At 35.8% G+C, this 25,106-nt stretch overlaps 2 protein-coding genes and 1 non-coding gene across 3 annotated transcripts; 1 reads left to right on the forward strand and 2 right to left on the reverse strand.

Moving 5' to 3' along the window:
- The first annotated feature begins 2,313 nt into the window (after positions 1-2,313).
- On the forward strand, positions 2,314-2,387 carry TRNAT-AGU (transfer RNA threonine (anticodon AGU)). Its single transcript has one exon. It is a non-coding gene; the product is annotated as a tRNA-Thr (tRNA).
- A 14,100-nt stretch (positions 2,388-16,487) lies between these two features.
- On the reverse strand, positions 16,488-23,843 carry LOC149937541 (uncharacterized). Its single transcript, XM_090153337.1, has 3 exons — positions 23,787-23,843; positions 22,441-22,966; positions 16,488-16,535 (listed from the first exon to the last, which is right to left on the reverse strand). Exons 1-2 carry the CDS (start codon positions 23,796-23,798, stop codon positions 22,457-22,459), a joined length of 522 nt encoding a protein of 173 aa, XP_090009463.1. The 5' UTR covers positions 23,799-23,843; the 3' UTR covers positions 16,488-16,535; positions 22,441-22,456.
- LOC149937542 (uncharacterized) lies at positions 16,865-18,091 on the reverse strand. Its single transcript, XM_090153824.1, has 2 exons — positions 18,032-18,091; positions 16,865-17,335 (listed from the first exon to the last, which is right to left on the reverse strand). The coding sequence occupies exons 1-2, from the start codon at positions 18,041-18,043 to the stop codon at positions 16,865-16,867; spliced, it is 483 nt and encodes a 160-aa protein (XP_090009950.1). The 5' UTR covers positions 18,044-18,091.
- Positions 23,844-25,106: the final 1,263 nt, after the last annotated feature.

The following is a 25,106-nucleotide window of genomic DNA, read 5'->3' on the forward strand; positions in this document are numbered from 1 at the left end:
AATTGTAGCTTTCTTTTGCTTAAAATGTTGAATCAAAGTAAATGAAAAACAAGACGTACGACCGTTAGAAAACACACAATCCTTCTAATGTGTTAAGTTTGTTTGAGCTATTCACAGCAACCTGCAACGCCGATATCACAACCAATATATATACACTTATTTGTTACGTCTAGTCATACTTTGAAAGCATCGAAGATTCCTTCAATCAGTGTTTTTCTTATTTTTTACTTCTGAGCACACTTATTTGTTACTTCAGGTCATATGTTGTAAGCATCGCGTATTTCTCCGATAAGTGTCACACTTATTTGTTACTTTGGGTCATATTAGAACGGCCTTGAAAAAAGGCAGAGATAAATTCGCGTATAGTCTCTATAACCACGCGTATTTCCAATGTTGGAAGTTGAGGGAGTACACGTACGTATACGCTGCCCAAAAAACCTTACTTAGAATTAAAATTAGGCGTAATTTCAATTCTAGGTTATATGTAAACCACTAAGTATTAAAAATAAGCAACGTATTTGCAATTCTAGGTTATATGGAAACCACAGCTATTCAAAAATATAACTTACGTGAAAATCGGACTTAAATTAAGGAACGTTATGCCGACTTTCAGGCGGAAATAAAAGCGTTACACTTATTTGTTACTTTTGGTCATATTAGAACGGCCTCCGATAAGTGTCACACTTATTTGTAACTTCAGGTCATACGTTGTAAGCACAACGTATTACTCCGATAAGTGTCACACTTATTTGTAAATTCAGGTCATACGTTGTAACATATGTAACATAATTACTCAGAAGTATGCCTCTGTATAACATTTCCATTGAAAAAAATTCAATGAGACCTTGTTTCACGCGGAACATACATTAAGCGGACCCAAAAATGCAAAAATGCTTATAATCCTTGCGCTATTGAAATGGTTACCAAGGAAACCAAATCTCGTGATCGCGAGACACGAGCTAAACTTGACATGGGCAAAGCCAGAAACGCGCGAGGAATTCTCACTAACTTCTGTTTCCAATCAGTAAAGTTGATGACGTGAATTTCGTCACGGAATTGTAAGTGACGTAATTTACGACATATCCCGTGAACAAGGTTTCATTAACGAAAATACTTTTATGGCATTCTTATGAGTTGTTACATATGGTTGTAAGTATAGTGTATTACTCCGATAAGTGTCACACTTATTTGTTACTTCAGGTCATACGTTGTAAGTATAGCGTATTACTCCGATAAATGTCACACTTATTTGTTACTTCAGGTCATACGTTGTAAATATAGCGTATTACTCCGATAAGTGTCACACTTATTTGTTACTTCAGGTCATACGTTGTAAGTATAGCGTATTATTCCGATAAGTGTCACACTTATTTGTTACTTTGGGTCATATTAGAACGGCATTGAAAATTGCCAGAGATAATTTCGCATATAGTCTCTATAACCACGCGTATTTCCTATGTTGGAACTTGAGGGGGTACGTATACGCTGTCCAAAAAACCTAAAGTATAATTAAAATTAAGCAACGTAATTGCAATTCTAGGTTATATGGAAACCACAGCTATTCAGAAATATAACTTTCAACTTTCATGAAAGTCGGACTTAAATTAAGGAACTGTATGTAGATTTTTAGGCGAAAATATAAACACACGAAAATTGGGGTCCCGTAAATTACCTTGAAAACTATACTTAAATTTAATATTTACTGATATAACCAAAGTTAAAGGTCCACTGAATCCTAACCTATCCAATAATATTTTTTAACGTTATAGGACTTAATTTTTAACAAAATATCTACCACATAAAGCGAAACTTCCGAAAATAATAAATTGGGCAAATGCCCAACTTCTAGGGCTCCGATTTGAAAACTTTAAGAAGGCTATCAATGGCGATGTATGTACATTCGAAGGAAATAGCATTGACTCTTCTAGCCCTAACCGTTGAAGAGATATGCGCGACACGGCGCCATCGGCATCGGCTACACTGTACGTGAGACTAATACACACAAATCCTTAGGATTGTGTGTAAAAACTGGTGAGTTGAATTCCAGCCATCCCGCGGGCTCCGCTCAATTTTTTGACGACGACGCCCGTTTCGGGTTTTGAGACGCCCTAGCTAAAATATAATGTAAAAGAAGCGTCTGTCTATCTAGTAAACATGAGAGCCTGAATTCGAATGTCGACGGTGTCTCGGAACGATCTTTCTTTGGCCACTTAATTTTTATTCTGTAAGAATTCTTCGTGGCCAAGTAAACTGAAAATACCCCAATCGAACCTAGTCGGTGGTTTATTTAGCATTGCAAACCATATCATTCATGGCGCCGTGGCTTAGTTGGTTAAAGCGCCTGTCTAGTAAACAGGAGATCCTGAGTTCGAATCTCGGCGGTGCCTCGGAACGACATTTTTTTTACCGCTAGAACGTTTTTGGTGATAAATATTCCAAATGCTTAATGCTGTGTCTTCAAGCTAATGTCAAGTAGATCGAAAATGCTCTAGTTATAACATGTATAACGAAGTTTAAAATTTAATCCTACTATTTTAAAATGGACACATAGAACTGCAACTCCTCAACAATTTAAAAAAGCTACTAATTATGTTTAAGCCGTCTATTTCCTAATAAAGAAAGTTAGGTTTTACGAAGATATAATTTTTGCATGCCCGGATTTAAAACTAGCTTCTGCTTCATCTTGATTAAAGGGAATATCACCTCAGCTATTTGGTGTGGAACACCAACGTTTGCAGCTTTCGCCGCTCTTGCCTTTGGCTTTAGAATTTTCGGCGCCACTGTACCCAAGAATGGTTTGATTACACTCTTCCGACTGCGGGTCTTCATTACTGTCTACAATTAATGCGTAAGCTATCCAAAGCTGATAACTTGTAGCATTTTTGAATCTCGAATATATTCTTACCCTCAGGAAACCGGGCTCATCGATAAGTTCATCGTATTCAAAACTTCATTGTCATCTCTTTGTATTTTGTCTTGAATTAAGAATGGCCGGTAGGCCATTCTTATTTAAGGGGTCAGCGCGATTTACTATTCCTAAAATTAATACAGCCAAGCGCAGGAAAATCAATAGTCGGGAGTTAAAAAAAATGAATAATTGAGTTTTGTTTAGGTGTATCCATCTAGCATTGTCTAAATAATTTTTGGAATTTTAATTACAGTAATGAAGTATGGTAAATATTTGAATAATATTTCATAACAATAAACGTTTTGGGCATATAAACTTAATCCTCTATGTAAAGGCGTCTTAATTATTAACAAGTTGGCAAGCCAAAATATACCTCTCCTCGGAAGAATTGTCCCTAGCGGTATTAATTTTTCGAGATGACTTTTAAAGATATATCTCCGCAATTCCGAGTTATTTACTAAAAACGTAATCCCGGTTCAATCCCGCCCGGTATAAAATTTTAATTATAATTAAAATAATTGAGACGAAACAACCGAGTATAATTTATTCAGAATATTATAAATTAAGTAGTTACAACAGCGAGTTAGACGTACTAAAACAATGCACAATTGAATTTAACCCTATTTACAGTACAAGTTTATCAGTTAAATATAATACGAAGCCAATTTTAATGAAAGAAATATCTACAGAGGGTATTTGCATTTTTCTCGCTTACGAAATACTTGCCGCATCTTTAACGCTCATTTTATTTCAAATTAAACATCTTAATCAGTCGAGAAAACGTTTAAAATAAATAACGAAGTAATGACGACCCAGTTAAAAACCAGACCAACATAAGTGTAAGCGCACGATGTATACAACTCAATAAAAATATACGACTGAAAAAACGAAATAAAATACAAAAAAAACTAAAGATATTTAAAATTAAAAAAACTGATCCTTATAAAACGTTAAAATACCCTCCACATCACGCACATTCGAAATACGCAGAATTACCGTTATACTATATCCAGTTTAAAATATTAGAGAATCAAAAAATAAAAATAACGAATAAAAAAATACACAATAACCACCCAATCAATCAGACTTCAGAAACAAAACTCATAGAAAAATATTATAACGCAGTCAAGCAATCAGACTTCAGAATCAAAATAATTCATAGAAAAATATTATAACGCAGTCAAGCAATAAATTAGTTCAAATATTTAGAAATCAAGCAATAGAAAATATAATATCAAGAAGCGCAACACCTTACCATTCACAAGTACGATTTTTCACGTTATTATAATGAAACCGGATAAGCTTTTGGGCATGACTTATGCTCTGAAAGGTTCCTCTAAGACTGGGGTCTTATTCTATATTATTCCCTTTACATGATTTCTCGTTAGGCTAATGCGGACTCCGTAACGAAACTCTAACGATTACCTTTATGAAATCGACGAAAAGGGATTCTATCTTGGCACACGTTATTGATTCGTTATAAAATTCTCGTTACGTTTATTCTCGCTACGAAATTTTCTTGTTACATATCGTACGTCGCATCCGGTTTTGTCAGCCAATGAAAAACATCGTACCAAACAGAAAATTTCAGAATTTAGCGCTACACGTGATCTATCTAGTGGGTCCATAGTATTTCTTTTCTCTACCATAAGTTTAAAATAAATTTAAAGTCTTTTAAACATGGAAGAAAAACGGAAAAGAGAACCCAAAATTTCAGATTCGCAACAAGAGGCTCTTGTTCAATATATGGAGAAAAATCCTGAACTTGTATCAGGTAAATTTTCAGCAACTTTTACGAAACAAGTTCAGGATAGAATGTGGGAAGAATTAAACCAAATTCTTAATAATCATGGAAATGGTCCTGGAAAAGATGCCATTAAATGGAAGAAAGTAAGATTTATCATTAAATATTTTTATTTGAGAAAAAAAAACAATGGCTTATGATTGTTTTCAGACATGGACAGATTGGAAAAGTGCTATTAAGGCTAAAGCCACTAAGTTAAAAAAAAAACTACGTGGTACTGGTGGTGGTCCTCCACCAAAACAATCTGAAATTCTTACAAGTTTAGAAGAAAGGGTTATTGGGATTATGGGAGAGGTGGCGGTAGAAGGGAATATAAATTTGCCTTGTCCAGGATTTGTAAGTGGATGATTCACATTGTATATTTAAGAATTATGAGTTTTCTATTCATGTTTCATTTTAGGCTCATGTGGAATCGGAGGGTGTTCCTCGATCTGTAGAAAAACAGCTAAATATATCTGAAGACATTTTAATTCAATCTGATTCTGGTGATATTTTTTATGTGACTGAGCCAGAGAATGAAAGTATACACAACTCACCTGGGAATGCAGAGTCACACATGCTAAGTAAGGATATAATGTATATTAATGTCGCGTATTATCTTTAACAAAACCAACTGTTGCTTAGCTGCAGATAGTGTTAGATTGGATGAACAAACTCTGCGTACACCTACTCCTAGTACTTCCAAAACTTCTACTCCAAGTACTTCCAAAACTTCTACTCCAAGTACTTCCAAAACTTCTACTCCAAGTACTTCCAAAACTTCTACTCCAAGTACTTCAAATCAGGGAACTTCTAAAACTTCTTGGAAGGATTTGGAAATCATACCGCCAGCATCTGATGAATATACTCAAGGTAAGGTATTTCACCATTTGGTACTTGTCTGACAGCAAGTGTTTTCTTTACCTAACCTACCTACCTACTTGGGTAAACAAAATACTGGCCATCAAATACCACAGATTTAATAAAATGATACATAACCAAACGTATACAATTTAGAAACACTTAAAAGGAAAAATAGCAGGCCACTCCCATTAGAATTTGCTGTTAAAAAATTGAAGGAGTTGGACAATGATAAAAACAAAATTAAAGAAGGTGTTCGTGATGCTTTATCCCAGCAAGCAAAAAGTATTGAGAGACTCGCATGCTCTTTAGAAATAATTGCAGCTGCAAAGGTTGAAAAAGTGACTTTGTTAAAAGATTTAATTCAATCAGAAAGGAATAAAGCCATTGCACTTAAGCAACAAACTGTGGCCACAACAGCGAATACAACTCTTCTCGCTCAAATTATAAAAATGGCAAGTCAGTTTTTAGAAAAAAAAAATAGTTTGTGTTTTAATAAAATCAAGGTTAAAATATTTCAAGGTTAAACTCTTTCCTTCCACAATCTCTCAACTACTCTGTTTCTAATAATTTGACCTGGCCCTCTCCAATTATCATTTCCAGCAGGGATAGCTTCAACGTCCTGATTTTCTAATTCATCCTCTTCAAATAACTCATCTTCAAGAACATTTATCTCAATGCATAGGTTGTGTAATGTGCAGCATGCTAATATAATTAAACCAGCTTTACTCGGGTGATAGTGTAGGACTCTATGGCCTAACAAGCACCTAAACCTTTGTTTTAGGAGCCCATTCAATCTCTGTACAATGCTCCTGGTTTTACAATGAAGTTTCGTATAAAAGTCTTCAGGAGTTCCTTGTTCCGCTTGTAAGATTGGTGTTAACAGCCAGGGCTGGAGAGGATATCCACTGTCGCCTTTAGATAAAAAAATTTAGTGTAAAGATTATTAGACAATGTTTCTAAACATAGTTCACAGGAATCCCAAATTTATAAAGCTAGTCTCCATAAAGCAAGCATGGGCTTCTAAACTGGTTTATTATTATTTTTATACCAAGTAGCCAACCAGTTGATCCAAGTCTAAGATATTGCTCTTCCAAAAATTCCCTAGTCACATCTGTTCTCCATATATGTGCATCATTTGCTGAGCCAGAAAACCTTGCATTAACACTCAATATCCAAAGTTAACTATCACAAACCTGCCATGGAAAAATAATATTTTAGAGTCCAAAACACAATTAATTAATTTAAATGACTGATTAATATTTACAATCTGAGTGTTAATTGAATGAAACCCTTTCCTATTTAAATAAAGATTCTCCCGGAACCTTTCATCTGTAAGGGGTGGTGCAATAATTGATATGTGAGTACCATCTATGCACCCTAATACCCCAGGAAATCCAGTATTTTCCATAAATCTGAAAAACCAAAACACAAAAAACCATTTACAATTAGGTGAAAACTATTCGCCAGTCCAGAACCGTACAAAATAATTAATTCGAATTAATTCTTTGTAATTAGAATTTGATACTGGTTACAAACTGTTATTGAACATTCTATTTGCCAGCAATAGAAATCTTGGACAGTTCAGGCTCAAACTATTCGCAGCCAGGAACCGCTTTCTAGACCATTCGTAACTGTTCGAGCAGTTCCTGCTTGAACTCGAAGACTATATTCACGAGTTGTGTTGAAAATAGCTAGGGGAAAAGCATAGGGGACTTACTAACATAGGTCCCTTAAATAATTTCAAATTCGCTGAAGTCGTGAACTACGCATCACCAAAATCAACAGTCAAATCCCAAACTGTTTGGAATTTTTAGTGACGTCACATCTCTTTTTGGAACAGTACTGTGGACTGTTCTGGACTCGTGAATAGATTTGTTCGGACAGAAATATCTAATTTTAAAACTCATTGTAAGATTTTACCCAGCTTTGACTAAACTTTGTTCCTCAGCAGTTGTGGGAAACTTTATCAACCTGTTCATTAATGTAGGTTCTTTGGAAACATTTGTAAAGAACCTACAAACCGTGGATTGACTGTATTTAAGGTAGAGATCATTGCCTACGGGTCCTTGGTAGGAACCAGTGGCATAAAATCTAATTGCAATTAAAACCTAAAAAAAAATATTGAGATTCATATTTGAAACTGAAGGTCTTTCTGCTTTAAAATAAAACATTAGTAATTCTTTATCTTTCTTACCTTGCTATCCAAAGGCACAGCAAATGATAATTTTCCTGACAATCTATCTTCCAAGGTATGGCACAGCTCTAATGGTAAATACCTTGGCAATCTAAATAACTTTTTAAACCTTGCATCAGGTAACTCCCAAGCTTGGGAATGGTCTCTTATAACCCTTTCACTTCTCAAATTTTGTCTTTGTTGCCTTAAGTACTCAATTTCATCATTAAAAACGGCTTCCCGTAAAAACTCTATACTGACTAACTGGTTGAATGCCATTTTGAATGTGATGTTTTGGAGCCAAATTTCCCTGTAACGTACCCTAAGGAGGATTTAAACGGTGCTGTTACGAATAACGAGAAATTCTTAACGAGTATCGTTACTAATCGGAGATAGAATTGCTTTTGAAGGACTCTCGTTAAAAATAACGAGAATCGCTGAGGCAACGTGAAATTTTCTTGTTATGAAGCGGTAACGAGTCGTTATGAGAGAGATAGAATAAGGCCCCAGGACGATTTTGCGGGGAAAAGGAAATAAACTTAAAAAATAGAAGATACAAATATAAGACAGAAAAAACCAACAATACCAAAGATTAGACAAAAAAAGAACGTAATCGGGATCAGTTAAAAAACACAACAAAAAAGCGTATCCGAAACAAGATTTCACCTTTAATATTTCATACGTAAAAAATGTAGACTTTAAAAACTATTAATATACTCTTCCGATAAGCTGAGTTTATAATTTTCAAAGAAGAGTAACATGTATCGGTGGTTCTGTGGTAGATCAATCGCCTGTCACGCAGGAGGGCTCGAGTTCGAAACCTGGGCGCCGCTTTCGTTTTTAATCAACAGAGAATACGCTACATTAGAATTACTTGGATGCAATAATTTAAATGGAACATGAAATTTCGTTCTATTTAGTAACAACCAAAATTTAATACTCTTTTAATTTGTAATAAACGCTTCCGATAAAGCTGAGGGTCTAATTTTCGGTTAAGCGTAATAAGTGTCGGTGGTTCTGTGGTAGAACGTCCGCCTGTCAAACAGGAGGTCTCGGGTTCAAATCCCGCCTGATGCGATCGCAAATTGATACTAAGACGAATACCGTAAACAATTGGTGGAAACCCTGCCATTTGGACGTTGAGCCGTTTATCGTAACCCTCAGCACTCGGTCCGTCCCAAAAAGTCAATAAGAAGAAGATGGAGAGCAAAGACGCGTATGCAAATTCAACACTCACAACCGCCATTACACAAACTCAACACTCAGAACCGCCATAACAAACTAACTCAACATTCCTACATACACGTAAACATTGCAACAAATTCCCATTACAACTGAGCCGAATTCGAAACGACGGCGAGCGTTAACGAAAAGAACCACTAAACCGCACCCTACGCAACCGCAACTTTACCCGTTAACGCTCACCGTCAGACGGTGGTTATGTCAACCTTTAACAACGATATCACGACTATTGGCATTTGCCCCCGGTAACGCGTTCGCACACACACACACACAGACACGATGATTGTAAAACCCCTCCTAAAAGTAAGAAAAGCTTAAAGAGTGAGTAGACTGAAATTATTGTTATTTGAGGATCAGTAGTGTACAAGCCATACCGTTGTAGGGTAGTACAGCCAGAATAGGACAGAGCAAAGGGACAGCTATTAAATAAAAAATGCTTTTATCAAAGCAGTTGGAAGGTTGATTTAAGGGGTAGTTGGGATATATGACGGCACAGATATTGGAAATGTTTTAGAATTAAAGAGTTATTTTTTGGAATTATTTTAAAAAGCAAAATATATTTCTAAAATAATTTCCATCAATTTTTTCTCACATTTTATATATTTTAAAACCCTTTCCTTAAATTTGAGCCTTGAAACTGTAGTAAACTGAGAAAAATTTAAATTGTAAAGGATTACGTGTAAAATTACAGCATTTAAATTGCTGAAACTCATTATAGAAACTAAACTAGTAAAAATGTCATCAATAAAAGAGATTTGCAATCAATTAAATCAAGAAAGTTATTAAAGTTAACAGAAAATTTGGGTGCAGCTATAGCCTCTATTTTCACAATCAACAGATGATATTCTCTACCTTCAGAGAGAGCCTGCAAGTGCAAAGAGAGCCATGTGTCTTGTCCTTTAGCTTAGAAAAGATAAGTCATGAATTTTCTTTTATTAAAGAGACTTTCAAGAGACCCTCAAGAGACCCTCTAGTCAATTTAAAATACGTTATTCAGTTGCCGTACATTGTGAACCCAAAGTTACGAATGAATGACTTATTTCAATTCGACTAGGTCTTTCTTGAAAGTCCCCTTAACATTTCAAACAGGCTACTGCAGTGTGTAACTGCACACATTTCATCGGGCCTTTCTAGAAAGAAATGTGGTCATTTTAATGTAACTCTAATGTCACTCTTTTTTACTACCAACGGGTACTTTACTCGTGAGGATCTTCAGTTTTTCATGATGCATGCCAAATTTAAATACTGATGTATAATTCTACTTTAAACCAGAAGTTTAAAATAATAAGTGCAGACTTGGATAGATAGAATTTAGTACATGTCTGTTTTATAAATTTATTAAATTCATTAGGAGAATTAGCTTATATAGAAAGTTGCAAACTCCTTTAACCGTTTAATTTCATATGTATGTATACAAAATTTTAATTCAACATATAAAACAGCATATTAATTAAGGTTATAATCAAGGTTCGTAAATCGTGCATGCTCTAAGAGGTTGGCTGATGGAGCCGGTTTTCAAAACGTAAATCCGCGGGTTTCGGTATGGTGGGTAGAGACAGCGCCCCCCCCCCCTCATTTTGACGTCATTGGGTTCCAGCCAAGACGTTCCGCCTAAATAGAAAACGCGAAATGAGCCCCACTCCGTGTTTTCTCTCTTCCCGGCGTCTTCCGTGAGTCGCAGCGGCCATGGGATAATTGGCCCATGCCGCGGCTACGTTACCAAGATATAAAGTGGCAAGGCTTATCTTTGGTAAGTACAAAATCCATTTTTTTTTATATTTGGAATTAAATATTTTTGTTCTAGTTCTCCAAAATGCCAGGTTAGACATGTGCAGTTTCCGGTTTTATAAACAACGTCCAGAAAACCAAAGCAAGGACATATCATAAGTTTGCTGTGGAAAGCGATCCACGAGTCTATGACCGATATGGTTAGAAAAAATAAAGTCAGAGCTGACCAAGATTAACCTTAAAATGCAAGAATTTGTTCCTGCCATTTTAAAGTAGATGATTTTATTTCAGATTTAAAATCCGAACTGTTAAATTTAAAACCAAAAATGTTCAAAAAAAAATTCAATTCCAGCTCTAATGCTAGGAAATTATAATCTGTGATAAAAACCCAAATATTTTGACACCAATCAAATCTAATTGCGAAAACAATAAATTCTTCCTTGGACAACGAAAGTTCATTTATGTCAAAATTACACGAGTGCCATTTCCAAAGTACGCTAAAAACTTCTATGAATAGTGAAAATTTGCCTTTTGAAGAAAACAATTGAGTGACAAACCAAAGATAACTAATGGTAAAATTTTTAATAATTAACTTCATTTCTCTTGTTATTATAACACAGGAATTTATAATTGTGCAAAGAGTTCGGATTTAAAATGTCATATTTTTCTAATAATGATCTCAAAGATCTGACTTTTGAAATGTTTGTTACATTTTCTAAGTATCAATAAAACTTCACATTAAAACTATATTGTGCCAAGATTCATGTTTATATTTTACATAAACTACATCACCTAAGAAAATTAATTAATAGAGAAACATTATCTATATTATTTTGTTTAAAAAATATATCTCTCATATTTTATTAATTAAAGTTTAGAAATATGTAATCTTGAAATAACCCATTTATATTATCGGTCTCTAAAATAAATATAAGTCATCTTTCTGCTCGAGTTACTGGAACCCAATGACGTCACTGGCGTGGAAGAAAAGCTTTACGCGAATTTTCCCCAGCGTAAGTTCTGAATGCGCCCCCGTTGGGTTATAATATTTTGCGAGTAGTAGTTTGAAACACAAAACTGCAGAATCCAGTTACGACAGCATAGCAGACGTCTATACAGGGCTTCCACATTTGATATCTAAAATTTTCTCTTGCGATAATTTCATTAACTGAAAAATCCCGTTTATCGCGTTTTTGGCCAAGCAATTTCCAAGTTGTATCCCTCGCTCTTAATACTAATTTAAATAGATCTTCATATTAATTCTAAAAATGAATCCAAATTTAAGGTTTTATTTATTACAAAATTACCAACATTTGAATAATTTTGCATAAACATATCCTCAAAAGTTGCTTTAGATATTTAGATCGTGACTTTCATTACTTCTGTAATGACCCTTATTAAATTTCCATTGCTTTTCCCGTTTTCCCTCTTAAATTGCATTATTCCCTTTAAGCGTTTTTAAAGATTGAAAAATTCCCCGCATATGGAAGCACTGCATCTATAGCATTGAAAATCAATGCCAGAAATAAGCGTTTCAAAATTATGGTGCAAAATAACTCAGCTCGAATTTTTTATCCCACGGCCCTATTTTATATCCATGGTGGCCGATTTTAAAATTCATTTTAAATATTTCCATTCGAATAAACATAATTCTGAACTAAACACGCGTACTCCTTAACAATTTAAAATTTTCTCAGTTTACTGTTACAGTTTCAAGGCTCAAATTTAAGGAAAGGCTTTTAAAATTGTAAAAGGTGAGGAAAAATTGATGGAAATTATTTTAGAAATATATTTTGCTTTATAAAATAATTCCAAAAAATAACTCTTTAATTCTAAAACATTTCCAATATCTGTGCCTTCATATATCTCAACTACCCCTTAAATCAACCTTCCAACTGCTTTGATAAAAGCATTTTTATTTAATATATGATGTACTCCAACAGTAAGATCTCTCAAATAGTCAACGATTAGATGAGGAAAATGTGGCTCATTATTGGCCTGTAGTAGTACCCATTTACCGATTCTTCTGTTGGTTTGTTCAACTTCTACTCGCGCCTGTACAACATTCGCCTCGCTCGCTCTTATTAAAAGTGACCTGACTTTTTCCGCTGAAGCATCCTGCATTTGCATAGTATCGGGGTTCTTATAATTAATAGCTCCAGAAATCACCGAGATGAACAGCGTTAATTATAAAAATTGTGCCATCAAAGAATTTCAATATGCTTTTTATGTGGCCATTTCATTAGTCACTAAGCGTGATTCATTTGTCTCTTCCGTTGCAAATTTATTTTTACTGACCTGTAGAAGTGATGGCATGTTCGAAGTGATTTCCAATTTTTCGAGTAAAGGAACGGCTTCTGGATATCTCCTATCTACAATAAGAATATCTTCTTCTTCAAACCATTCTCGTATTTGTACGGCATCTCGTTCAAATTCGTTACGTAGCCAGACAAAATTTTGGTACTAATTCGAGGGACCATAAAATTTTATGCTTTCTAGTTAGGGGTCACGTGGGCATGCCGCAATGCTTGATAGACATCCAAGATGGCGTCGCGCGCCTTTCATTTTAACAGCCATAACTTTGATCTACTCATCTGATTTTGACGAGCTCAACGTTATGTAATATATAATTGTATTTTAAATGAATTAAATCCTGCGCGTTATTTTCCTATAACTAACTGTTCAACCTGAAATCGAAAAACCACTTAAAGTATTTAAACTTAACGCAGTGTATGAACTGTCATTTTTTTAGTGTCAACATAATTATATTAGGGGAAGTTATCATAGAGCTCACTGTGGGCGCATTTGACTTACCAGAGAGAGGGGGAAGTAGGCGGGATGACTATTTGGGCTCCCCTATCACGGGAGTCGAGGGGCTAACCAGTAAGAATTTGCTTGTACACCGATTACATAATCATTAATGAGTACAGATGATTACAATGAGTATGGATGATTAAGATGATTACAGAATGATAACGATTGTTGCAGATGAGTAATTGAGTACGGGATAATTCCGATGATTACGCGCTATTACAAATGAGTACGCGTGATTTCTTAATGATTACGGGTGACTACAGAGGAGTACGAAGATTACAAATGATAACGGGATAACGAATGATTACAAAAGATTACAGAAGATTACGTTATCATTACAGTTAGGGTGTACACCGATTATGGGAAGTGGTTAGCCCCTCGACGGGAGTAAGACCGAGATCGGTACTTATTGGTGAAAATGTATAGAAACACGGGAAAATGGCAGCCGATATAACCGCTGAAACATCTTTGCAATCTATAATGGATATTAACAGCTTAGAAAGTGAGACAAATGCATCAACTCAATAAAGCCATTATTTAGTTATCAAATCTAAATCGAAAAATAAGTCTGCAGCCAGGAGCGGATCCAGGCCATCAAGTAAGGAGGGGTGATCATGGGCATTCAAAAGTCGTCTGCTATTTCTTCACAAATTTAGTTGGCAGGTATTAAAGTAGATGGCGCTATCGTTTCTAAACTCGAAGCCTATATGGAGCGTGAAAATGTAACGTGGAGCTCTCATTTTCGTTTGCTTAAACGAAGTACTTTCTACAACTAGAATTTGTGTTATAAATTGTCTTTCACCAAATAAATATATTTCAATAACTTCAAAAATTGTTATGTTTTTTCAAGTATTCTAGGGGGGGGGGCGATCGCCCCCCTATGGATCCGCCCCTGTCTGCAGCATGTTATTTCGAAAAGAAATTGGCAAATAAAAACCAAAAAACGGCAAGGAATACTAATCCTCCCTGAAATTTTAAATCGGTTTCCACCCGGCAGTGTTTCCACTTGAAGGAAAAAAAATCCCTTTTTGGGGGAAACGGACAGCTAGAGCTCCAATTTTCTTTATGGAGGGAAAATCGATTCAATGGGGATTTTTTAGGGCAAATTATAAAAATATGTAATGTAGTAAAAATTTCGCTTATCGGCAACTTAATTTAAAACCGGAGAAACTTTAAACTTTTTTTTCTAGCCGTCGTCAGTGGCTTTTTCGTATACATTTTAGAAAGCAAAGTTCGACTGGGCTAGGACGCGTCCGAACTTTATGAGGTAACCGGAATTTTGTTTTGGTAGTTTTTCGTAATAACAAATTAGTTATTGTAGTAAGTTATATCACTTGAAATTAGCTCAAGCGAACTTCACTGCTTCAGCTTTGGTTAATTTAAGTACTTAACACATTTTATTAATTAAAGTGCTATTATAACCTTTTCAGTGATATGATAATGTGATATTAAACACAAGTTAAAAGTGTTAACTCTGTAATGTTTAAAAAATTAGTTGTCTAGTCTTGAAAAAATAAATTCAAGAGTTTTAGAAAAATTATAGAAATTTAATATATTATTTATCAATTAGTTAAAGGGGTAATTAATGCGTTTAAATTTAGTTTCCCGAATGACTCATGAGTGAAATTGCGGAGAAAACAGCTTTTGAAAAGGTGGAAAATAGCGAGGAAAACGGCTTTTAAAAACGGGGAAAATCAATTTTTTAGTTACCCAAAAGGGGTAAAATTAAGTGGCCCGAGTGGAAACACTGCCACCCAGAGCTGTGCAACTCCCGTTGTGACAATACCACCAAAAATGAAGCCGGAAATTAAAGAGAACAAGATGTACGACGCGACGGTCAGAATACCCACAATCCTTCTAATGTGTTAAGTTTGTTTGAGCTATTCAAAGCAACCTGCAACGCCGGTATCACAACCAATATATAACCACTTCAACTACTAGGGGAAGGCAACGAAAAGAAGGACCCCCCTCGTGTAACCAACCTATACTAGGCTCGTGTAAGACTAAAAAGAGCCTCAATTTATATTAATCTATAGTGTATTTTTATTCCCAATCTAACAAAAAATAATGATCGAATGAAAAAACTTAAACTTGTATTAAGTGTATCTCCCAATATAATTTGCGGTGTCTGGCTCACGGACTATGAGACGCTGCGCGTATTTTCAAATTCGTTGGCCGGCAGCCATCGCTATTGAGAAACACCAAAAATATATTTATTTATACTTAGAGAGAATGACTGTGTTGAAGCACGTGGGAGGGGGAAAATTAAAATAAGAAATACCTCACAACATAATATTTATAATTTTTAAAGTACATTAAAAAATAAAAATTGACAATTGTTTTGATGTTAATATCGCATTTGACGATTTACATTTATAACACATATAATCAGTATTTATACGTAACGACTGGCCCGAAACCTATGTAATTTTTAAAATCACCGTGTCTGTCTGTGGGCCTGTCTTTCTGGGATGCGAACGCGTACGCGTTTTCGGGGCAAAGTTCGCAGTTTCTTGGAAATAGGGAAAAGCTTTTTTCCAAAAGAGCCCTCTTTTTGTCATTGGGAGTAGCATATTTTTTTTCAATTTGCTATAGTATCGGGCGGGAATCGAAACCGAGCCCTTCTGCACGATAAGTGAGCGTTCTACCACAGAACCATGGATACATGTTACGCTACACGGGTTTTAAAAGTATTTAATCAGTTGGACTTATTTAATCTTTCAGCTGATATTTTAAGTGTTAAAAGAAAAGAGCTTAAAAATTATTAAAATTTAAAATATTTTATAAGATTAATAATTTGTTGGCATAAGAAATTCTGGGTACTACCAAGTGTTTGCTTTTTTGTATGTGGGTTAACCCCATTCTAGTTCGAGCCCGGGCCCCCACTTCTGACACAACTACCAGAAATTAGGCTTACTCAATTCTAAATATTAATAATTTCAGCGATATTAGTATCAAATAAATTGAAACCAAAATAAATTATTTCATTTTTTAATAAATAATTTTTTACAAGATTTCACAATCTGAAAAAGAGAATAAAAAGAAATTAACATAGGTTGGTAAATAGAAGTGATAAAAACAAGGTCAGTACAACCAGAAACGTGTCTATCTAAATAAACATTTAAATATTTTCCCCGTTTTTTTTTCTAATTTTGGTCAGCAAATGCTGTTAATTCAATTTGAATATCCCCATGAAAAAGAAAATTCCTATTAACCCTCCAGTGGCTTACAACAAAAAGCATCTCGTAACGTTTGCTAGTTAGTCATTCCAATTATTACTAAATAATTTATATTAACCCGTTTGAGCAATGAATGTTTTTGGAATAAAAAAATACTTACTAAGTAGTGTGGCTTAACCGTGGATGGCAGCTCCGTAAGCTGGGATGGCTCCGTAAGCTCCGACGGCGACGGCGGCTGGGGCATGATGGACGGTGGAGTATCCGTAAGAGTGTCCTCCGAGACCCAAACCGATTGGGGCGGCGGCGATGGCTGGGCGGGCGACGGCGAGACCACCGAGACCGTATCCGAGGGCTGGGCGGGCAACGGCGACTCCTCCGAGACCGTATCCGAGAGCTGGGGCGGCGGCGATGCCTCCGAGACCGTATCCAAGGGCTGGGCGGGCGACGGCGACTCCTCCGAGACCGTATCCGAGAGCTGGGGCGGCGACGACGGCCTTAGCGGCTACTGGGAGGCCACGGACGTCGTAACGGGAGGAGGCGGCGAGACCGTGTCCGTAGTGGGTTGGGTGGACCATGTGGTCGACGGAGTCGTAACCACCGATGGCTCCGGCGCAAGCGCAGGCGACGAGGGAAGCGAAAACGATCTGCGACAATGAGAAGAAACAAGAATTAATAACGGCTAATTGAAGTCATTGACCAAATATATGGTGCAATGTCATTGCCCCATACTGTGATCAAACTGTAAGTAACTGAACTGCCAATGACGCAAAATCTCAACCCTAACTTTTTATTGCCAAGCACCCATATTCACGCTCTTTTATTTCAATTCAACAGAGTACTACCATATTTAATTTTTAAAAGAGTTCAAAGATTTAAAACGAAATTTATGAAATTTTCGATTTTAACAAAGCGGTTTTAAGTATTTAATCTTAATGGCTTTAAAATTATATAACGTAAAAATTTGTTTTCACAAACTTAATTTCTAGAAAGGTTTTATTAATTTATAATTAATGTTTGAAAATTTTTGAGAAAAAATGAGATAGTTGAATGGAAAGACGTAGCAGTATTAATCTTTAAAATAAACTTTAATCACAGGAAATAAATAACCTTTTTGTTAAATTATGAGTTTTTCCTAAATTCATATTTAAGCAAAACTTTTTAAATTAAATTTAAAAATTACTTGAATTATTAAACCGAAACTTAAACCTTTTATGATTTTTCAAAATATGAAAACCATTATATTGAATGAACTGCCGTTTAGTTAAACATCTAGCAAATACGTTGATAAGTAATAATATTCATGCAAGTCTTATTACAATTTTAAGTGAAAGGATGCTTACCAAAGCGTTCATGGCTGCAAAGTGGGTTTTAATCCGTGAGGATAAGAAACGGTTACGAGAAGAAAGTTGGTTAGCGAGAGTATGATTGAGATTTTGACGGAAATCCGCTTTTATATCCGATGATCGACCTAAAAAGGTCCGCGCGAAACGCCCTTTTCCCTACAGAAGCGGAATGGACAAACCGGGCGGCGAAGGAACCGGTCTCTGCAGAGGGCAGCGCCTTCCGAACGGGAACAGCACCGGAGAAACAGAGCACTCACTCTCACCTTCAACTTGAATTCGCGCAATCTTTGTTTGTTAATGTAGGATGTTAGCCTCAGGGCTGAATGTTAAACACGCCAGCCACCTTACGCGCGGCTTTCTTCGTTCGTGGAAAATTTAAATGTGAGAACACTTGGAGCGCTGGATTAAGAAATATTTCGAAATTCACTAGTAGGTATAAATCTAATCTCTTTGTCTATTCATTGTCGAAATTTTTTCGAGTATCAAACATAAACAGTTAATTGCCTCGCAGCAAGAGGAGGCTGCGTTCGATCCCAGCTTTAGCGACTGGGTGAAAACTCGCGTTGTGTTTGTTTGTTATCTCCATGTTTATATAAAGAGTTTTCTCCAAGTACTTCTTGATTAATATTTTTTAATATAATAATACTATACTATTTTTATTATCTGTTGAATTATCAAATATTGTATACGGCACTAAACGATTATTTAGAGGTTGCATTACAAGCAGGCACAGACCTCCGGATGCAAGTGGGGAACTCAGCGCCTTCAATTGCATACGCAATTTTCCATTATGTTAATTTAAGGGTAATTGCGTTTCTATTAACAAATTATTAAATCGCACTCGAGTTTTGCATACAAAACTTTGTTATATTTGAAAATATTTCCAACTTTTACTCAGAACAAGACGTAGCTCTCTTAAGGTAAAACATTTTAAAGTCTCCTTGGTGAATCATTAAAAAAATATCTCATGTTACAATAAGTTACAACAAGAGACAAAATTTGTTGATTTTGCGGTAAAATACAATTTAGTTGCCGTATATATCGCAACTCACAATGTAGTTGTATATCACTTTTACTGATACACAGATTAACGAGCCCCAATGGACGAAACAGGTCACTGTTGGAACCCGTGGGTGAAAACTTTCCTTTGCTTTTATTTAATTCGAACACTACATCTAATTACGAGTATTTTTTCAAAAACCACGAACAAAAATATTTAAAAGACATGGTTATGTTATTTTCTGTATAACCGGGTTCAAAAAATCGATTCAAATAGATTCGAAACGTTTCGAAAAAGTGGTGTGAAGCAGGCTTAATTGGCTTAAGCCGATTCAAACCGTTTTCTACCGCTAACGGGTAAACGTAGCTTTATGTCCGTAGTAATTGAACATTACCGTTTGCCGTTTTTCTTGAAATTAGCTCTATAAATCGACTTTGGCATACTTTTCGAATTACGTTAAACTTCTGGTTTATTCTACGACGTAGAATCATTTTAAACGTTATACTATGTGAATTGGATATCTAGAACCATGGATAGGTGTAACTTTACTAGTTTTAACCACCATTTTCCAAGATGGCAGAAATTCCAATAAATGAAAGAATACTCACTTCACGAAATAGCGTCCTAATATATCTTATGTTACAAAATTACAGATTAAGGTTAATTTGGTCGTTGTAAAAAGCAATTTTTCCTTTACCAAAATATCGAACAACTCTTTTCAGTAAACGTTTTATTAGGAATCTGAAATAGACAACAATACTCCATAATGGCTAAAAATGGAGTTTAAAGTCAGTTTCTGAACCACTGGATTGGACATGTGGGACCCACACCAGGACCAACCTGCTCTTCCGACTTGACTGTGGTATCCATACTGTTTATAATAAAATACTGATAATAAGCCTTTTAAAGTTTAAGGATTCTCGTTTTGGCCGTTCAATACTATTCCAGATATAAGAATGTCTAGGGGTATGATTATACGTTACAGACATAGGTACGCAGATGTCGGGTATCCAAGTAATATAATATAAAAACCAATGGTAACAAATACACTTGAATAAAAATATTAGCCCTTAAATAAAATATACACGACACTAAAATAAACTGGGCATGCAAATAAAATTCGTTTTGCGGGAATCACGCGGAGGAGTATTGCGGGCTCTCTCTCTCTCTCAAATTAATTTAAAGTGCTCACTCAATCGCTGGGTTGGTGTCAGGTGACTTGGAATTTGTTGCCTTGCGACTTCGGATGTGGACTGGCTACAGATGACTTCCGTTCGTTGATGTACGCTAGCCTCGGAATCTACTTCGCTTTTTAAAGGCTTTTTATAATTTTAACTTCTACTAACTCTGCCTGAAACTCGGCCAGAACTCTTTGTTCATAATATCAACCTTTTTGCCTTAACCCGGGACTACTCTCCTCCTGACTCTTCCTACAAGTTACACTCAGTAACCCCAAGGGACTTTTTTTCCAAGTTGGCCAACTCTCTGGTTTTGTTCTTCGGGGATGTCACGTGAAATAATTTTAGGTTAAGTTTAGTGGGGAAGGTGAAATGTCAAAAGAATCCGTTATTGGCCGCAGTATAGTTGGAAGCTAGAAGTTGATAGTCGGTAGTAGAAATTGGTAACGGCAAATGACACGTTTCCGTATGTGGTACCACTTTTTGGTTCCAAGGCAGTTTCGGGAGAGTAGAGTGTCTTTAACACATAACGTTTGTTAAAAAGTCAAATGCTGAAGAATGTAGGGGGAGCGAATATCGAAGAATAGAGAGATAGCGGTTCGATGGCGCGCAATAGGACAAGATGTGTACCGCGCATAAAACACCGTATGTATTGAAGAGCAATTCCAACACATGTTGAGGCAGTAAAACTTTCGCGAACAAGAATATAATTTTGTAAGAATGATGCACTAACGAGAAACATTTGGGTTGGACACCCGTACGGCGATAGCAAACATAAAAGGACTTTAAGTAAAATTGTTAGGGTATAATGAGAATGCTTTCTGCATGTGGGAAAACTTAAAAGTCAAGATGGAAGGAAAATATACGAAAGGTTAAATTGAAGTTCCGCCAGATGTTTTAAGAAATCAATGATGACGTTAAGAATTAAGAAAAATTTAAACGCTTTTAATAAATTAAGAATTATAAAATGAAGTGTCGCAGCAGGCTCGTTTAAAGTGTACAAAGTGGTCGAAATAGGAACGCTACAATTTTATTGTTAGACTAAGGCGAACTCGGCACCAGTTTAAAATTAGATAATTTTTTATGAACACGGATAGGCGAAGATAAAATGTGTGTTTAGACAATGTTAACAGCAATTCGAATGCCGGGCTTTAGTATTGTTCAAATTGGAAATTGGCGATTGGTGAACCCGGGTTAAGCAACTGTGTAAATTTTTTTTTGGAACCGTACAAGTTTTCTTTGATCGTTGAACTGAAATCATGTGTAACTAATTTTGCACAGTTAAAAGAATAAAGTCTAACTCCGAACATTTATGGCTCAAAGTTATCAAATAGCCCACACCCCATTTAATAAACTTAAGATAACGGTAATTCTAGCGCAGTTCCACTTTAAAGAGCCAAGTAAATATGATTTAAAAAATGCTACAGATTTTGATGAAACTCGGGGGTATGTAGACCTTGGGGTAACATGAATTTTCACCTAGGGAAAAGTTACGCTGGGCTTTCATTTTGCTATGGCAACCGGAAATGTTTTTGACAACTTAAAATGAAAAAATCTACATTTAAAAAAGCATGGGATTTTCTCGGTTTCACAGGGGGGCTACTTGATGAAATTCACCCAAAATTGTTCAAATTTTGCATTTTAGTTGAAATTTAAATTTTTTTGGGGTTTTCAAATATTTTCACTGGGTGAAACCGAGAAAATCCCATTTTTAAAACTTTGGAATATTATATTGTAAGAATGCATCGTGATATCACAACTTGAGTTTTTTATAGGCTTAAATATAACATGAAGTATTCAAGGAATATAGTGTTAGTTCCCTATCCTACCTATATTGATATTATTAAATAATTTGTAAGTAAAATGAACAAAAACAATAATTGATGTTTTATTTTTTATTAATAAATAATGTTTTTCATTTTCAAATTCTGGAAAGAAAAAAAAAAGGTCGGGTGGTTAGATTCTTAAACCAGAAAAATAGAAAATGCAAAAACTCGTCCATTAAATTGAGCGTTAAGTCTAAATACCCGAATATGCCGATTATTTTATTTTGAACCAATATTTTATAAAGCAATTGACAAGTAAAGTTATGTTAAATAAAACAAATAGAGATATATTTAATCTACTTTGTTAAAACAAACCCAGAAGCCTTTACTGGACACTGAACCAACTACTTTTATTCTATCATTTGGGCAGTGGCTGCTTTTCGTTATAATATGGAAACTTACTATTAAGGAGTGTGGCTTAACCGTGGATGGCGGCTCCGTAAGCTGGGATGGCTCCGTAAGCTCCGACGGCGACGGCGGCTGGGGCATGATGGACGGTGGAGTATCCGTAAGAGTGTCCTCCGAGACCCAAACCGATTGGGGCGGCGGCGATGGCTGGGCGGGCGACGGCGAGACCACCGAGACCGTATCCGAGGGCTGGGCGGGCAACGGCGACTCCTCCGAGACCGTATCCGAGAGCTGGGGCGGCGGCGATGCCTCCGAGACCGTATCCGAGGGCTGGGCGGGCGACGGCGACTCCTCCGAGACCGTATCCGAGAGCTGGGGCGGCGGCGATGCCTCCGAGACCGTATCCGAGAGCTGGGGCGGCGACGACGGCCTTAGCGGCTACTGGGAGGCCACGGACGTCGTAACGGGAGGAGGCGGCGAGACCGTGTCCGTAGTTGGTTGGGTGGACCATGTGGTCGACGGAGTCGTAACCACCGATGGCTCCGGCGCAAGCGCAGGCGACGAGGGAAGCGAAAACGATCTGCGACAAAGAGAAGAAACAAGAATTAATAACGGCTAATTGAAGTCATTGACCAAATATATGATGCAATGTCATTGCCACATACTGTGATCAAACTGTAAGTAACTGAACTGCCAATGACGCAAAATCTCAACCCTAACTTTTTATTGCCAAGCACCTATATTCGTGCTCTTTTATTTCAATTCAACAGAGTACTACCATATAAAACCAAATTTAATTTTTAAAAGAGTTCAAAGATTTTAAAAAATATTTATGAAATTTTCGATTTTAATAAAGCGGTTTTAAGGCGAGGAGGGAAGCGAAAACGATCTGCGACAAAGAAGCTAGAAAAAACGGTTTTAAACTTAACGAAGATTTTTCGCGTCGAGTCAAAACAAATTGTATTAGGCGTACGGACTTTTAAACCTTCGATTTATAGTTACAAAATGCCAACTGTAAATCAAGAAGGTAAATCACAGGAAACCACACAAATGTGTTTTTTAATTTCATTACTCAAAAGATTCAGGGGAACTGGCAGAAAATCTATTGTATTAAAACTATACTTGGCTGAGCCCAAGTTAATATTTGAAACATTTAAAAAAAAATAGATATTTAGTAAGGTCCATTTACTTTACTAGCGAATTATTTCATAATTTTATATATAAATTACAGAAAAATTCATGGAACATTTTAAGACGTGTAACCATATACCAGACTTTTTAAGATAGCTATACTTAATGCATTTATCAAATAAATAACTCGAAATATGATTTGAGTGCAATTGAATAAAAGAGTTAATTAAATACATAACTTAATCGCAAAACTTTGAAAAAGTGCTTACCAAAGCGTTCATGGTTGCTGGGTATTTAATCCGAAGGATCGAAGTTGTTTGAGAGTAAAGAGTGAAGAGTGAGTGTGACTAGAAACGCGGTTGAAGTCGCCTTTTATACTCCGATGTCCGACCCATTTCTGAGACTGGATTACCTGGTCGTTTTTCGAAATAGATCTTTTTGACAAAATAAAAATTATGCAGAAGACAGTGCTCGAGTGGATTTCTACCAAAACCTACTGACCCAACCGCCAAATCGCGTTGCTTAAGCGTGCCTTTCTAAGTAGTTTGGTTTCAAAAAAAATACGCGCGACCCTCCCTAAAACTTGATTTGATTTTTCGCAATATTTAGAAAGTGAAATTGTAGTTTGATGGAGATACGGGATCGATCGAACAGAAAGCAACGAGTCATTAAAAAGAGCGAGGCCGCAGACGGGCTCCCAAGGCGAGCCACTCCACCCAAAACTCTCCCTTTCATGCTCGATATACAGGACCAGTCTAAAGGCCGAATTTTATAATATACGTGTAATAAAGTGTTGTATCAGGTGACGGTTTTTTATAAATGAATAGTAGAGGACGTTCGCGTCCCATTTCAAAGTCATAAGTTAAAATTATAAAATATTACATTTTTATCAGTTTCTTTCTTACTTCTATTAATGAAATTTGTACATGCAAATGTTATACCCGTAATGTGTGATAAATGAAAATAGATTTATTCAATACAATATCTTAGGAAACAGGACAACTTTAAAGGCCAAAATTTTTAATATACTGTAATGATATGTTCTATAAGGTCACAATATTTTCATAATGAATGGTAGAGGACACTTGCGTCATTAAAGCGACGAGAAGATGACTCGTGTCAAGGCTTTAGAAACTACACAAGTTAAAATATAAAAGTTTTATAGTTAACTTCTTACAATATGGAGAAATAATTAATGAGGTCGTAAAATATAATTTTTATTAGCGATATAATTTTTATTTAAAAACTCTGTATATTTTAAATTTATAGTGGATTTTAAATGTTTTTTACGTTCTCATCATTACATTTGTTTATTTCACATTGTGCTTCTCGGTTCATCCATTACTGCAAACATTTTAAACGTAATATTTGATAAATGAAAGAATAGTACACTGTTTAAAATATCTAAGTACTGTAATTTTAGTCATTAACTCCAAACAAGTTGGTATTTAAATTCGGAAATGGAAATAAACTAAAATTATTTTAGTAGAACTCCATTTGATCTATTTTATTGTGATATGACACCAAAACAAAAATAATAAAAATACAATATTCCTATTAACTATCAATTTTCCAACAATGGTAGGAAC

The sequence above is a fragment of the Leiobunum rupestre genome, chromosome 7, assembly GCF_980474605.1.
Source record: "Leiobunum rupestre chromosome 7, qqLeiRupe1.1.hap1, whole genome shotgun sequence".
In the NCBI taxonomy this organism is placed as follows: Eukaryota; Metazoa; Arthropoda; class Arachnida; order Opiliones; family Sclerosomatidae; genus Leiobunum; species Leiobunum rupestre.